This window comes from Miniopterus natalensis, chromosome 6, assembly GCF_054644295.1.
Source record: "Miniopterus natalensis isolate mMinNat1 chromosome 6, mMinNat1.hap1, whole genome shotgun sequence".
In the NCBI taxonomy this organism is placed as follows: Eukaryota; Metazoa; Chordata; class Mammalia; order Chiroptera; family Miniopteridae; genus Miniopterus; species Miniopterus natalensis.
Window position 1 is genome coordinate 26,798,931 of NC_142086.1, and position 16,532 is coordinate 26,815,462.

At 34.1% G+C, this 16,532-nt stretch overlaps 1 protein-coding gene and 1 pseudogene across 8 annotated transcripts in view; one reads left to right on the top strand and one right to left on the bottom strand.

Annotated features, from left to right (window-relative positions):
• SENP7 (SUMO specific peptidase 7) overlaps positions 1-16,532 on the top strand; it is a 106,653-nt gene that overhangs the window by 70,489 nt on the left and 19,632 nt on the right. For all 8 annotated transcript variants that reach the window (XM_016199688.2, XM_016199689.2, XM_016199691.2 and 5 more), the window contains 5 exons: positions 3,205-3,386; positions 4,479-4,818; positions 5,618-5,775; positions 9,707-9,844; positions 15,035-15,068. In XM_016199688.2, the coding sequence (XP_016055174.2) occupies positions 3,205-3,386; positions 4,479-4,818; positions 5,618-5,775; positions 9,707-9,844; positions 15,035-15,068 (852 nt within the window). The remainder of the gene's footprint in view (positions 1-3,204; positions 3,387-4,478; positions 4,819-5,617; positions 5,776-9,706; positions 9,845-15,034; positions 15,069-16,532) is intronic.
• Positions 6,174-6,520, bottom strand: LOC107527075 (large ribosomal subunit protein P1 pseudogene; annotated as a pseudogene).

Below are 16,532 nucleotides of genomic sequence, written 5' to 3' on the forward strand. Positions count from 1 at the left end.
CTTTTGGTATATGGGATGATGCTCCAACCAACTGAGCCACACCAGCCAGGGCATATTTGTAGTAGTTTTTAATTTATGAATAACTCTATTTAATTTTATGTTTAAAGGATATGTGAAAATAAAGAGATTATTTTAGCAAATCAAAGAAAATGGCTAAATTTACTATCTGTATCCTGTAGTACATTACTTTTTGGTCTGTTTATTAAATCCGAAAGTAAATTTGAGTATTTTTTGTTGTTGTTGGGGCAGGGCACGTACCTCTAAAGTTGGAATGTCAGTTTAGCTCTTTTTGACTGGTGTTTGCATGACTGTGTTCGGGGTTGGTACTGGTGCTGACCTTACTACTGTTACTAGTTTCCCACTGCTTATCCTCCTGTGAAGCACATTCTTTATTCAGTAGAATTTCTCTCAGCTCTGGGAGGGTGCCAGTACCAGTTACTATAGCATTTTTAAACGTAAATACATCCCAGACTACTGAAACTTCTTTGTGGGCCTCCTGGCATGTAGGGCTAATGAATTAAAATTTTTTTCTCTTAAAATTAAAAAAATTTTTTCACAAGAACAATTTACTGCATTAGTCAGATGTGAAACTAACATCTTCAGAGGTCTCTTAGGTTATTGATAGCTCAAACTAGTGAGGTATCTTGTCTTCTAAATGATTTTTAAATTACTTATAAGACAGATGGTCCTTTAATGACACTATACAAAATTTCTTTGTACTTCCTTTGAAACACAGCTATTTACACATTTTTAGTAGCTTTTTCATAGAAGAGGCAAACTTAAAAGGGTACTAGACTAATAGCTTTGACGTATACAAGAAACCAGCTGAAACTCTTAGGAAGGCAATCTTTAGAGAAAACATTGTGACTCCGTAGTCATAATCTTTGATTTAGCTACTAAGTACTGTCTGCATATAATGAAAGACCTTTCTTTTCTTATGAATATTGCTTTTCCCAGCAGTAATTACCTTTGGTTATCAAATATAAGTATTTGTACAAATGGGCTCAGTTCAGATACTATCAAGACAGCATTAAGCCCTCACTTTCCATTGCTTTTCTAGGTAGAGTAGGAATAGTTGAATAAAAAGCTTTCTGGTTGTATCCTTTAATAATACAAAGTCACAGTGGAATTTTAGATTTACAGCAGGGAAAGAATGCATGATAAAATAAATGCTTTATACTTTCTCAGTATTCCTGAAGGTGCTCCTCATAGGTAAAGTGATTTTAAGAAAATTAGGTATTGAAACTTAAAAAACTCAGCATGTTTTCATGCTATTAATAATTGTGTCTAATACCAGTTGTTTAACAGAAGGCTGTAAATTAATGGGAATTCTGAATTAAACTCCAGGTGTACCATTATTTTGTAGCACATTAAGTTTGCCTTGTGGAAATTGCTTTTATGAAAATAATACATTTAAAATATTAAATATTTTTTTGTTTATAGGAATTTTTCATCTCTTTGATTTTACATGCTAGTAATATTTGCAAGTTAAATTGTATATATTATGCAAATAGAATCCTATTTTATTTATGTATTTTTTTAATCCTCACCGGAGGATATTTTTTCCATTGCTTTTCAGAGAGACTATGGGGAGGGGGGAGAGAGAGAGAGAGAGAAAGAGAGAGAAACATTGATGTAAGAGAGACACATCGATTGGCCACTTCCTGCACATGACCTGACCGAAGCTGGGGATCGAGCCTGTAGCCGAGGTACATGCCCTTGGCCAGAATCGAACAACCCAGGATCCTTCAGTCCAAGGCTGATGCTCTAACCACTGAGCAAAACTGGCTAGGGCAGAATCCTATTTTTACAATGTCTAGCTCTATCTAATAAATTTATTTCTGTTTTCCATGAGATAGTCTTGGCAGATGTGCAAATAATAAACTAGTTAAAGGAAATTCCTATATAGTAGAGTTTTTCTCAAGCCACTTTCTTTTCATCAGTCTTTTTGCCACAGAGTTTATGTTTAGAAATTTTAATGTGATACAGTTTTTATGTGTAGAAATTGTATTTGACTACTTTTACAGTTTACAAAGTTACAAATAAAATGTAATGTGCTTTTCAAAATACTATATTGATGATTTGGGGGGAGTTTGCTTTCCTGGGAGATGGAGTAACGAGTATTTTCTTTGGAAATTGGGAGACTGTTGACTGTCTTGGAGTTTTTGCCCTCACTTCTGTCCCAGTGCCTGTGCTTTAAGCAACAACAAAGATAATATGAATGTTAGTCATTAGGTGTCTCTGAAGCTAGAGTAGGAGCAAGAATCGTTGATAGTACTGAGGAAACTTTGAGTGGAGAGGTCAGGCTAGTTAGTGTTACATGAATTATGAATTATGAGTTCAAGGAAGCTGTTTAGGATTTGCTGTGCATAAACTTTGAGTTTGTATTTGAATGATACAGATTCAGGAAGCAAAATTATTCGGGATAACTTTCTATTAGGTATAACCTATTGGAAGGTATTTTTGTACAGTACATACATTTGATAATTGAAATACTAAGCAGTTTTAATAATAATTGCCATGGGTTTCAAAAGAATGCTTTTTTATTAAAGGGAACACTTATTTCTCTGTAGGGTAGTAGATTTATTAGGGACTTCAAATGACAGTGTCTTGATTTTTAAAAAGAAGAAACTAACTAAAGCAAATTGATAGCCTTGCGAATGATTACATATCACCGCCAGATGCTGAGGAAAGGTATTTTGGCTCCTTTTGAACGAATAGTGATCACTATTCTACTCTTTCCAATTATTGTCCCTTTTCACTTCAAAATGTATATATATAAAATCTTACACTTAAAAAAGAAAACTAATTTATAAAATTACAATGAATTACCGAAACATTTTAAGACATGAATTTCCCAAATTTTATTAAGACCATTTCCCCCCTCTTTCTTGTTTTACAGTTGAATGCAGTTATAGCTAAAGGTAAAACATAGTTTGGTTGCTTTGCTTTGGTTACTAACGAATACTCCCTTTTTACATATTTTCTTCATATTTATTGTACGATGAACATTCACTTTGTGGATGCAGTTTAAAATAGAGTATCTTTATATTCAACCACGTCCGTATGAGAATTTAACAGTGGACTTCTTTTAAAAATTAACTTTGGAAGTGGTATAGCAATTGATGATGTTTCTGAGAGCTCTTCTAAAAGGTATCCTTTCTGTACTTTTTGGTTATGTTTATATCTCCTTTGTTTTTAAAGACCTTAATAGTGGAAGCAGAGGTTCTGAACATCTTGAAGAGGGGAGCAGAAACAAGAATGACACATGTTCTCATACAAAAATGGAACCCACTCTGATTTCCAGAAAGAGAAAGAAAAGGCTTAGAAGTAATTTACCTGATTCTCATAATTCTACTTCTTTATATAAGTCAGCAGAACAGACAGTAAGTAGAGGCATTTAGATGCCACCTGAAATAATTTGTGCTATGATAAAAATGAATTGACCATGGCCAAATGATGTTTTTCTGGCTTTCTGGTTTTATCATCAGATTTCTTTTTCTTTGTCTATTTTTTTATTTTTTAAAAATGATTTAAATGAAACTTTTTTTGCAGTTAATACAGTTATTGGAACAAGTTTTAAATATTATGAATGAGTAAAAAGGTTAAGTTTTAAATATTATGAATGAGTAAAAAGGTTAAGTTCGCCCCTCTTTTGATACTCCTCCTTACTTAGTACTTCAGTATATGTCTTTCAGACTTGTTTTCTTTTTCTTTTCCCTTATTTTAAACAAACACTATTTGTACTGTCCAGTTAATTTCTTTTTCACTTGCTCTGTAAAATTATTATCAGATTTTTTTTATCAGTAGTAATTTACTTATGAACTCTTTAAGCCTCTCTTATCTAGAGTTTAGGGAATTTTTTGTAAGTAAAGAATCACTATATTTAGTGCATACATTCCCTATTTTCAAAGACTTAGTATTGGGTAACAATAAACATATAAGAAGACAGCTTTTTTATTTCTTTGATTTACAAGGCATTTCAGGACTTTGAGTATCTTTGAGTTATAATTATAAACATGATTTAGATTTATTCAGTAACAGATATGAAAGCAGTGACTGATTTCATAATTTTTTATATTGTTACCTGTTTAAGTTTTTAATTTTTTGTTCTTATTACTGGCCACATGATGTCATATGGCCTCTTTTGTAAAATAAAACTGTAAAAAACAACTTCTTTCATTCTAAAGTTGACTTAGATCATGGAAGACCATCTGAAGCACTTGTAAATATGGGAGTCTCACCATCCTATCCTTTTAAAAACTGTTCAGCCATCAGTTTGGACATACCAAACTCTATGTCTTTATACTTGGGAGACACTGGCAAGAGTAATGTAGTACAACTGTGTAATTTCCTATCCCTGTAGTTATAGAAATGATGTAATATTTTTTACTTTAGGAATTTAAACTTTTTAAAAATTTATTATGATAACCATATTTGAAAAATGCTAATTTTTTAATTCATTTATTTATGTTCAGAAAGAACAAGAAAATGACTCAACAGTATCCTCTGAGTTTGAAAAGCCAAGTGAAAACTGTGATCAAGATTCAAAACTGCTTGAAGACATTACACCTGAACCTATTGAAAGTGATTTTACTGAACTATCCTCACTTAATAGTCAGGAGTTGGCTTTGAATGCTGCTCACAAAAGCACCTCTGAATGTTCAATCTCTGAAACTTTTGAGAACTCTACTTTCACTGATACTTTGGGGAATTCTGCCCTGGTTGAGAAGGATGAGAATAACTTGGACACAATGGAAAAGCCTCTTTTAAGTGACCACAATGAAGGGAACCAACCATTGATCTCAGCTGAAACAAGTAAGTAACAGGAGGATTATAAAGCCTTTTAATTTTTTCTGCCATACTTAGTTATTTTATTTCTTCTCTTGAACTAAGGCAGTAAGCCATTTATGATATCACTGTGGGATATATTAACTTTAGGGAAAAAAGAACTTGGGGTTTTGGGAACTGAAGTTTATAATACTGATTTAGATAAAAACAGTGGAATACTCAGAAGCAGAAGTAATTTTTTAAAAAACTAATGTACTGTAATTCATCTTATCAGATTTTAAAAGATTCCATAAGGGCCATTATTACTGTCATTTGGTTGATGAAACTGAAGTACACAGAGTGTAAGTGGTATTTAATTATTGTCGTTAATTTTGATTTAATTAATTTTTTAGTATTTGATGTCACATGGTACATAAAAGGTTCTAAAGGATGTAGAATGAATAGTCTTCCACACCTTCCGCTAGCCATGCATTTCCCCCTCCTGGAAGCAACTAATGTAACAGAATTTAAAGTACAGTTTAGAGTGATGGTACAATATATTATTGGGACTAGAACTTGTTCCTAAGCTCTTCTCATGGCTTGATATGTTTTTAAATGTCTTCATCCTTCAACCTGTGGGTAGCTGCTAAATTGTAGTGCTGATTTGGAAACATTGCACATAACTAGTATAAATCAGATAATGAATGAATGATAGGCCAGTTTCTAAATTGAATAAAGTTAGATGATTAAATTTAATGGGGTTATTAAAGATATATTGCATGAATTAGAAAATTTTGTTATGTGATTATTGAGATACATTTAAAAAGAATTTTTTTTTCCTTTTCAGTTGTTGTTTCCAGTGATGAAGAAGGACCCATTGAACATAAAAGTTCAGAAATTCTTAAATTACAATCTAAGCAAGACCATGGCATCACTAATGAAAATCAGAATATTTCTGAGTCAGCATTGTCAGAACTACCATTGATTACATGTGAACCTGTACAGGTAATTTATTTCTGCATTCTCATGGATAAATAATGAAATATTCACTATTGGTTAATGACTATTTTTTGTTTCATCAAGGAGAATATTGTAGTAAAAATTATACATTTTAAAATTTATTATTTTTTAAAAAAATATGTTTTTATTGATTTCAGAGAGAGGAAGGGAGAGATAGAAACATCAATGATGAGAGTCATTGACCGGCTGCCTCCTGCACGCCCCTTACTGGGGATCGAGCCCACAATCTGGGCATGTGCCCTGACCAGGAATCGAACCATGACCTCCTAGTTCCTCAACCACTAATCCACGCTGGCTGGGCAGCACATTTGTTTGGTTTGAATTTTCTTTTTTTTTTTTTTTTTTACAGAGGTCAGCCTTTTATTGAATGTGTTACAAAAGGTTTAGTCAGAAAGACCAAAGCCCGTGTCGTCATCAGACCCCTCCGACTTCTTTCTTCGCTTCCTCTCTCTGCTCAGCTGGGGCAGCAGCGGTGGAGGGGGCAGGGCCTCCTGCTGGGGCAGGCCCACCAGCCCCTACCTTGCAGATGAGGCTCCCGATGTCGACCTTGGCCAGAGCCTTTGCAAACAAGCCTGGCCAGGAAGGTTCAACGTTTACACCAGCTGCTTTAATGAGGACACTGATCTTATCCTCTGTCACTGTCACCTCTTCGTCATGCAGGATAAGGGCCGAGTAGATACAGGCGAGCTCTGAGACCGAGGCCATGGTGTGGGCGAGTAGTGGGCGGGCGCTGCCCGGAGTGGTGCTAGTCACCAGGTGAAGTGAGGGCCTCACCCCAACGCGGCCTTAGCTTCCTCGGAAGAACCGAGCACCTTACTGGCAGCTGAGGAAAGGGGGCTGGTTTGAATTTTGAGACAGCTTTCATATTAGTTTCAGAGAAATACGTAATTTTTTAAATTTTGAAATGAAAGGATTATACCATTTTTTGCGGTCACTTATATTTTTTCAGTCTAAATATTCTATTACTTGAATGTATATATTTTTAATGGTTCTCATTAGGCATTAAGTACTTTATCAAAACTTTTTCTAGAATTAAAGTTTCCGGTATTTATCTTGTCTTGTAATACTATAATTACTTGGAATTATTCCTTTTCCTCACATGCTATTCAGGCAGTACAATATAGAGGAAAGAGCATGGCTTCTGGAGATATATAGACCTGTGTTCAAATCCTGCCTTTGCCATTTGGGCAAGTCACTTCCTTAAGCCTGAGTTTCCTCCTATGATAAGTGAGGATAGTGACAACAACTTCACAAAATTATTTTGAGTATTAAATGAAATAACATATGAAGAATTTAGAACAGTGTCACAAACTTTTCAGTTAAGTCCTTTGTATCTTTATTCTTATAGGACGTAATAAATGGTAGTCTCTGTTGGTCTGATGTCAGCCACTTGTGTTTTTGACATAGCATTTTGAAGAGTCTAGCTCTAAAGTAAGGTTCAAGTCATTTATTGTCAGTATTTGTTCATATTATGAACTTCTGAATATGTTATTTTTAAGAAATGATTATCATTGACCACCAGTACAGAATTATGGTAAACTTCTGTTGGTTTGTTTTTAAGTAAAGTCAGAGGCTGCTATTCTGTAGAGTGTGAGGAAGAATTTGGTCAGTTTTACAAAAACAGTCTGATGTGATTAGGTTCACCAGTGTTTCTGTTGCATCAGGAACTCCATACAGAGATCACCTTAGCAACTGTGTTCTGAATTTTTGTTAAAATGTAACCATTCTTGCCCGATGGGCCATAACATACTTGATGGCGTAGTTATATTTGTAATTAAAACACTGTCATTGTTGATAATGAGTTTAAACTTGTCAATTATTATAGTTCCTTTGGTAGCATATAAGTTTACAATGCAGTATGAAGTGATCATATTATAAGAAAACAACAGGTCCTGGCCAGGTAGCTCAGTTGGTTAGAGTGTCATCCAGATATGCCAAGGTTGATCCCGGACAGGGCACATGCAAGAAGCAACCAAGGAACGCATAAATAAATGGATTAACAAATTTATGTCTCTCGCTCTCTGCCTCTTTCTCTCTAAAATCAGTCAATAAAGCCCTAGCCTGTTTGCTTCAGAGGTTAGAGCTTCAGCCCGTGGACTGAAGGGTCTGGGTTCAGTTCTGGTCAAGGGCGCATACGTCGGTTGTAGGCTTGATCCCTGGCCCTGGTTGGGGTGCGTGCGGGAGGCAACAAATCTATATGTCTTTCTCACATCGATGTTTCTCTCTCTCTCTCCCCCTTCCACTCTCTCTGAAAAGTAATGGAAAAAATATCCTCAGGTGAGGATGAAAAAAAAAAAGTAAAATCAATCAGTAAATAAAAAATTAAAAGAAAATAACATATCTTGCAGAACTGACAGAATATGGTCAGAACCAAACAACAAATAATGTGGAGACTTGCCAAGATCTATAAGGCCAAATACCAGAACATCTCCACATTCTCCCTTGTTTCCAGTTTTAAATGAAGTTATGAGAAACATGGTTTGCTTATTTTTAGGAGGCAGTTAGTCTGTGCAAAATGTGAGGCCCAATAAGAAATTATTTCTATTCTATCTTGTACTTTTATCACTTAAACACAGAGAGTTCTCTGACTCTGATCAAGTGATTAGAGCAACCTTGTAGTTTTTGCTTCCCCTTTTTATGTAGGGGGTAAGAACAGTATAATAAACAATAAAATATGAGAATGACAAAGAAATTCCATCCAAGCAGGTAAATGCCATTGTGAACTGGGTTAAAAATAGTGAGTACTGTGTACGTTTCAGATGGGGACTAATCACATTTTGTAGTGGTAGGTGGAAAGGTAGTGCACATGTGTAATTGCTCTAGTGATAATTTATTTGGTTCCTTGTGACGTTAGGGGTAAAGAGGGATACTGTGCGAAGGCTAGGCAGATAGGGAGCTGAAAAAGTCATTTCAAAGCAGTGTAAAACTCAGGAGAGGGTGTAGCCACAGCTCCTGCTGATACTGCCTGGTTGTCTATTGTAATTTAAAGCAGAGTTATGTAGTTGTGTGGAAGTGGTATGAATTTTGAGGTTTTAGCCAACTGGTTGGCTATCCTCAGACATAAAGCATATAGTAAAACAGATTTCATGTAACAGATGGTTTTTAGACACTTCCTTTCATTGCTCACTAAGCTCTTAGTACTAAGAGCATCATCTTGGTTTATGGAAGCAATTTTATGTGGTTGTAATAACCCTTGACTTAGAGATAGAGACATGAATTTGTCTTAGCTTTGCTTTTTACTAACTGCATTACCTTGTCAAGTCACTTAACCAGTCCAAACATCTATTAATTTAAGAAATGGAAAAAAATAACTACCTCATAAAGTGGTTATGGTGATTAAAAGAGAGAATATATTTAAAAATTCATTTTAAACTAAAACACTATATACATCTTAATTTACTTCTGTTGAGTTAAAAATGAATAAAGGGTATATCGAGTTTGAAATCATGGCTTTGATACAGAGGAAGATAATTTCAAGGGCTTAGACCTATGGAATTAATTTAGGATTTGACTGATTTTCTCAAGGTAAATTGTGTACTTAAAAAAAAGTGTTTTTATTGATTTTAGAGAGAGAGGAAGGGAGAGGGGGAGAGAGAGAGAAACACTAATCGACTGCCTCCCCCACTCACCCAAACTGGGGATGTAACCTGCATCCTGGGCATGTGCCCTGACAAGGAATTGAACTGGTGAACTTTTGGTGCACAAAACAGCAGTCAACCAACTGAGCCACACTGGCCAGGGCTAATTCATGTACTTTTTAAGAAAAAATAATCTAGATAATTATTTCCTTACAGTAAGAACAGTATAATATTCTTCAGTTTCAGTAATTTAAAGGAGTATTTGACTTTGGAAAATCATTGTCAGCATTTATATAATACTTAGGGTTATAAGCATTTTATAATTTATTCCTTGTTAGGCTTCATCTGAATCATGTCCTGCTGTAGAAAACATTTCCTGTATTATACCTAGTAACGAGATGGATCTACAACTGGATTTTATATTTACTTCTATTTATATTGGTAAAATAAAAGGAGCTTCTAAAGGTTGTGTTACTGTAAGTATATTAAATTTTTTATTTTATTTTATTATTTTTTTTTAGTTTTGGATCTTGGACAAGGCATTTCAGATTGTCTTCTTTTTTTTAGTGCAAATGAAAATAGAACAGAATAATTTTATATGGGAAACTTTAAATATATCATTGTACATACTTTATCATTATACATACATGTCTTTAATTGGAAGGGGATTCCTAAAGTCACAGGGGACTGTCCTAAAATTATATTTCTGATCTGATTACTCTACTGAAAATCTTGTATAAAAACTATGTATTGATATTCTTTGGGCTCTAAAACTAATTTGGTGGGAAAGTACATTTTTATTAAAGTTGCAGTGGGGAGCACAAACAAGAAATCTAATTAGAGCTTATCTGAAATATTTCCTCTTCCAGGAATCCTTTTTTGATTTCCCCTTCCTAGCCAGAATTAACTTCTCCCTGTACTGTGCACTTACAGCACTTTGGACATCTTTGGACATCTGTTGTAATATTTATTCTATGTGTTTATAATTGTTTATATTCTTGCCTGAACCTCTCTATTAGCCTTTAAGCATCTTGTGGTAAAGAGCCATGCTTTGGTTCTCTTTTATCCTTCCATAAGTGGCTGAAACTTAAGTAGGCCCTAAAACTTCAGTTGAACTGAATTGACTACATCAGATTATAACACAGATATTTTCCCAGAAGTTTTATTAATGTTTTCACTGTGTTAGGAATAGGGCAGGGAATATAAAAATGGTAAGACATGGTCTGTGCTTTCAAGGACCTTGTAGTGTAATGGAAGCAACAGACACTAAAATACTTATGTTACGGTAAAATGTACAATGGAATATGTACAAAAAGGGTACATGTGGGAATGAGTACCTGTATCTGTCTGGAGGAATCAGGGAAAGCTACACAGAGAAGACAGTGAAAGATTTAAAACATAAAGTAGATGTTTACTTGGTGACAATGTGGGGAAAGACCTAATCCCAATAGAGTAAACATTGTGTACAGCTGCAACAAATCCTGTGAACTACAAATAATGATAGCTTGTGATATAAAATCACTTTGATTGAAAGCACAAGAACAATTTAGTTTAAAATTAATATTCCCTGATCACTAGTTTTCAGATATTAATGATTTTGGCATGCTTGGGGTTATTTTACAGTTTTTTTTCTTTATGGAATTTTGTTCACTTTTTATCACCCCCCCCAATTGCATTTTGCTTTTTTATTTTAAATTCAGGTTTAACCAATTTTCTGTTGAGTTCTTTGTAATGGTAGAAAATTGGGTAACTTCAGCATATGACAGTAATTTATTAGCTGGGGAAGAAAATAAAACTAAATATTCAACAATGGATTTTCATTAATTAATGTATTAATTACATTATTACACAGTCAGGTGGACTTATTATGGGTAAAAACCAAAACCAAACAAAAGAAACTACAAATGAATAAAGGAATAATGAAAAGAACACCTATAATCTTGCTTATCTAGAGACAACGCCGCTGATTCTGAAGTGTATATCATTCTGTATTCTTCATATTAGATATATATGTTTAAAACAAAAAGGTATGACATACATACTGTTTTGTAACTCACCATAATTATATTAAACTAATTTAACTCATGTACCTGTTTTAGGATACTTGGGTTGTCCTTTAGTTCATGACTGTTGGGCATTTCAGTTCTCCCAGTATTTTGCTATTACAAATAGTAGGGTACTGCAAATACTCAATAAATGTCATAAAGTAGGTCTTAAAAATTTGTCTCTTTGTTGGAACACTTCTTATAATTAAGGTAAAAAACTTAAATGTCTAATTATAAGAAAGTGGTTTAGTAAATCAAAGCAAATATATGCAGGTAAAATATGTGCATGTGAGCAAAGACAGGAATTCTGCAAAAATTAAAAGTTATGTTATGATGCAGAGAGCATAAGCAATTTAAAAAAATTGACAAAAATATAATTAAATTAAAAATAAAAAAGCTTAACTTTAATATATGTTCTATTTTAGGCAAAGGCCATGATGCTCTGTAACTTAGAAATTAAAAAACTTCTTTTTGGATGGTTTGTAAATATATTAGAGAATTAAACTCAGTCATTTTCCAAATGCTTAGTAAGTGTCTACTATGTACTGTTGCAGACATTGGAATACTGTTCTCACCGTCATGATAGTTAAAATTTAGCTGAGCTAGAAAAATGCCTATAGTAGTAAACTTGTATAAATTAGAGCCATTTTTTAGAGTTGGACATATAAGTTGTTATTACTTTTTTTAGTCTTGAACAGCGATTTTCCACCTTTTTCATCTCATGGCATACGTAAACTAATTACTAAAAATCTGCGGCACACCAAAAAATACATTTTTGCCAAAGAAAAAAAGGTATAATTTTGATTGACTTACCAAAAACAAACAAACAAAAGTAACCTACCCCTTTTGCTCCAAAGTGACTTTTTAAAAAAAACCAGGTGCCTATACTTGTATATAAGGATTTCTGGTACCAAGAATTAACCAATCAGATGCAGCCTTATTGTGCCAATAAGATGCAACTCTATCATATGACCTATATATTTATGGTTCAAGACAGGGCATTCACACCAGATGGCTATTGTTGTGGTGGCTGTTGGCATTTTTTTTTGTTTGACAGTCTAATAAGAGAAAAGAGGTCAGTGCTCCTGACTAAATAGTCAGGTATTGCATGTTTTAAAAATTCTTGTGCCAAACCGGTTGAAAATTGCTGGTGTAGAGAATGCTGCAGTAGATGTAAACATTTCATGTTTAGATCTCAACTTTGTCAATAGTTGGAAAATGTGTATTAAGTACCTGTTATGTTCAGAGAACTCTACTGGCTGTTGTAAGACATTATAAAATAGCTCTTTATGTTCAGCTTTATTCTTAAGTTTAAATAGATGTGAAATGAATTCAGAGAACTGGGTTTACCTTATTGCCACAAAAACATCTTATTTTCTCAAATGAGGATTAAATTTTTGCTGGGAGTAGGGCTTTGCCTTTACGAGAGGTTACATATTTGGCTTAATCATCATACAAAGGTATAAATGAGTATCAGATTCTTGCCAAGATAAAAGGTTTGATAGAACAAGAATACTTAACAGTGGAAAAAAAAAGAGAGAATAATGTAGAAAGTAGAGGCCAAAGATACACAAATGGCACTATTTCTAGCTCATAATTTTGTAGTAATAACTATAAAAATTTAAAAGCAAACCACTCATATATTTATTTTCTATAACTAGTTATTTTCATTTGGTAAGATATATTTTATGAGGTTAAAGATCCAGTGAAACACATCAGAAAGAATTTCACAATGGAAAATATACACCAAATTCAGGGTGTCTCCCCCAAATGTATACACACTGATAGCTCAATTTTGAAAATGAAATGTATTTTAATAAACACTGCCTTTACAATTATTTAAAGTGTGTGTATACATTGTTTTTGGACACCCTATATATAAGCAGTTGTGTGAAAGTGACAGAAATATAAGGTGAATTTGATTAAATTAAACTAGATAACATACTTAGATGCTAGTGTCTAATAGTTCCCCTTGATTGAGGGTCTTATTTAAAGCTGAGAGAAGTTTAGTAAGTTACCTAAGTTTATGTACTTGCTATTTGTTTAAGTGGTATAGATAATAGAAGCAGGATTTGAACCCCAAGCTCAGCTTTTAACTCATACCATTTTGCTTGAATTTTGATTTAGTGCCTAACTTACACTATGAAATACGAGATTTATATTTGTGGAGCTACAATATGAAATAATTTTTAAATTGGCAAAAGAAATGGAGTCACACTAAGCCTGCGATTTCACTGAACATTGTTTTTTATTTATTTGGAACTCTGTTGACATTTAATTTAGGCACCCATGTATCAAGACCATGTTCAGTTTTATTTTGTGCTCACAGATTTGGTCAACAATTTCATAAATGGGTTGCTTAAAAGAGACACCTAACTAAAAAATAAATTAATAACCACAAATTCATTTGGCATTAATGGAAAAGCACATGTCAAAGCACAAGCCTATTTTAGATGATACATGTAAGATCTAGGTGCTCTCCAACTCTAGAGAGTTTATTATAATAATAGCAACACTTAAGGAGGTCAAATATATGCAAGTGGTACCTAGAGAAAATTAGTGTCCTGGCAGAAGGAGCAACATAAGGAAATTTGTAACATGGAACAAAGAAGGATGAATGTTGGGAGTTTCAACAAAGCCAAGAATCAAACCCTGTTTTGTGGTTAGTTAATTTACCAAAGGCAGTGATATCTCTTGGCAGTTTCTTTTGGACTTTGTCTTATTTCTTCTTTAAAACTCAGGAAACATTTTTCAAAAATATATTAAGTAAACTCTTATTTTTTTTTTTTTAGAATGAGCATATTGAGAATTAAATTATTTGCACATGGTTCTTTTTTTATTGAACTTATTAGGATGACATTGGTTAATAAAATTATATAGGTTTCAGGGGTACAATTCTATACTACAGTGTCTGTATATTGTATTGTGTGTTCACCACCCCAAATCAAGTCCCCTTCCATCACCATTTACCCCCCTTTCCTCTCTCCTACCTCCGCACCACTCCCCACCCCTTTCTCTCTGGTAATCACCATATTATTTTCTGTCTGTGAGGATTTTTTTTTGTTTAATCCCTTCACCTTTTTCACCTACCCTTTCCCCCCGCCCCTCTAACAGCCAACAGTCTGTTTTCTGTATCTATGAGTCTGTTTCTATTTTGTTTGTTAGTTTATTTTGAAATGGGATCCTAACTTTATTCCACATATAAATTGAATCATATGGCATCTTGTCTTTCTCTGTCTTATTTCACTTAGCATAATACTCTCCAGGTCCATCCATGCTTGTTCCATAGGATAAGATTTCCTTCTTTTTTACGGCTGAGTAGTATTCCACTGTGTAAATGTACCAAAGCTTTTTTATCCACTCATCTACTGATGGACACTTGGGCTGCATCCAAATTGTGGCTATTGTAAATAACGCTTGTATAGGGTTCTTAAACCTTCATAAAATGAAGTAATTATACTGAAACATATTCTTGGTTTATTGATAAAAAGTCTTGAGCACTTTTAGTGTAGAATTTGAATATGTACTTGTGGTTTGAAAAGGAAAGAAATTGTGAAAACTTGGAGTAGTAACAACATTTCGAGTGGTTACTCAGTTTTTACTTTTGTATTTTTCCTTTAGTTCACGCCGAAGTATGTTAGAATCCCATTTCAAGGTAAGATATTGTCTTACGACCTTTTCACTATAATTCAGAGTATAAAATAATTAGCAAAAATTCTGAAATCTTTCTGCAGCAAGTTTTCCATAATTTTTTCTTCCAATATAGAATTTAAGTAAAACCAATGTTAATAATGTTTTTCAGTCTAACACTTTTTTTTTTTTAGCAGCTTCAAAAGCAGCTAAAATGTTTTAAGATACTGAAAATAGTATACTATTGTTTTAATGACTTCAAGTCAAGTAATATTAAGGGACTCACGATAATTTCTTGGGTTTAACAGAAATAATGTTTTGATAGCAAGAAGAGTTTTGGTATATAAGAAGGGAAGAAATCAGAACTGTAAGGAAAGAAGCATAAGGAAAATTTTTAATGTGTACAAACAGGTCAAGTGGTTTTGCATAGGGGTTAAGAGAGAACCAGTAAAAAAGAATGGAAGGAGGGAAGGGAGAGAGGGAGAGAGGGAGGAATGGAAGAGGGAAAGAGGAAGGGAGAGATAAAGGGATGAAGGAATGGAGGGAGGAAGGAATGAAGTCAGGAAGGAAAGAGGAAAAAAGAAAAGGCAGACAGGCACAGGGCACAGGCAAGGCAGGCTAGGAACAGAAAGAAAAGTGGAATGAAACGGGGTGCAGAAGGATACAGGAAAAAGGCTATGAAAGAAGGAAGGGAAGGAAGGAAGGAAGGAAGGAAGGAAGGAAGGAAGGAAGGAAGGAAGGAAGGAAGGAAGGAAGGAAGGAAGGAAGGAAGGAAGGAAGGAAGGAAGGAAGGAAGGAAGGGGAAAGGTATCAAGGGAGGAAGTGGGAGGGAAGAAAGAGAAGTTTAACTGAGGAGTGTGTAGGAAGGAGTAAAATATAAAAGAGAAAGAAAGAGGGTGAGTGTGAGAGACAAGGGTGTGAAAAGGAAGAGCTAGAAAGAAAATGAAACAGTTTGGGGCAGTGGGGAAAGAAATCTAATAAGTCAGTTAAAATATTACAGTAAAATATAAGATGCATGGATGACAGGTATATAGGAAGATTAGGTAGGTAGGTATATAAAATATGGATAGAGCCACAGATAAGTGATTGATTGATTGATTAATTGATTGATAGTCTATTGAAAGGAGCCAGTAAGTAGTAAAAGAAAGAGGGGACATAGTGTAGGATAGGACAGGATAGGAAGAGAGGAAAGGAAGGCTGGTAGGCATGCAGACAGGCACCGAGGATAAACAGGAAGAAATACAGAAAGGGAACAAGAAAAAGACTTTGGAGAAATGAATAAGGGAAGGAGAGGAGGAAATGTGAAAGAATTGGAACGTGAAGATACTAGTTAATAAGTATTTGAAAGTTTATTGTGAAATCCTTTCAAACTTTAATGTTAATATGAATCAGCTGGGGTTTTTTGGTTAAACTGAAGATTCTGATTCAGTAGATCAAGGCAGGGAGCTGATTTTCTGTATTTCTGCAGGCTCCCGGGTGATGCCAATGT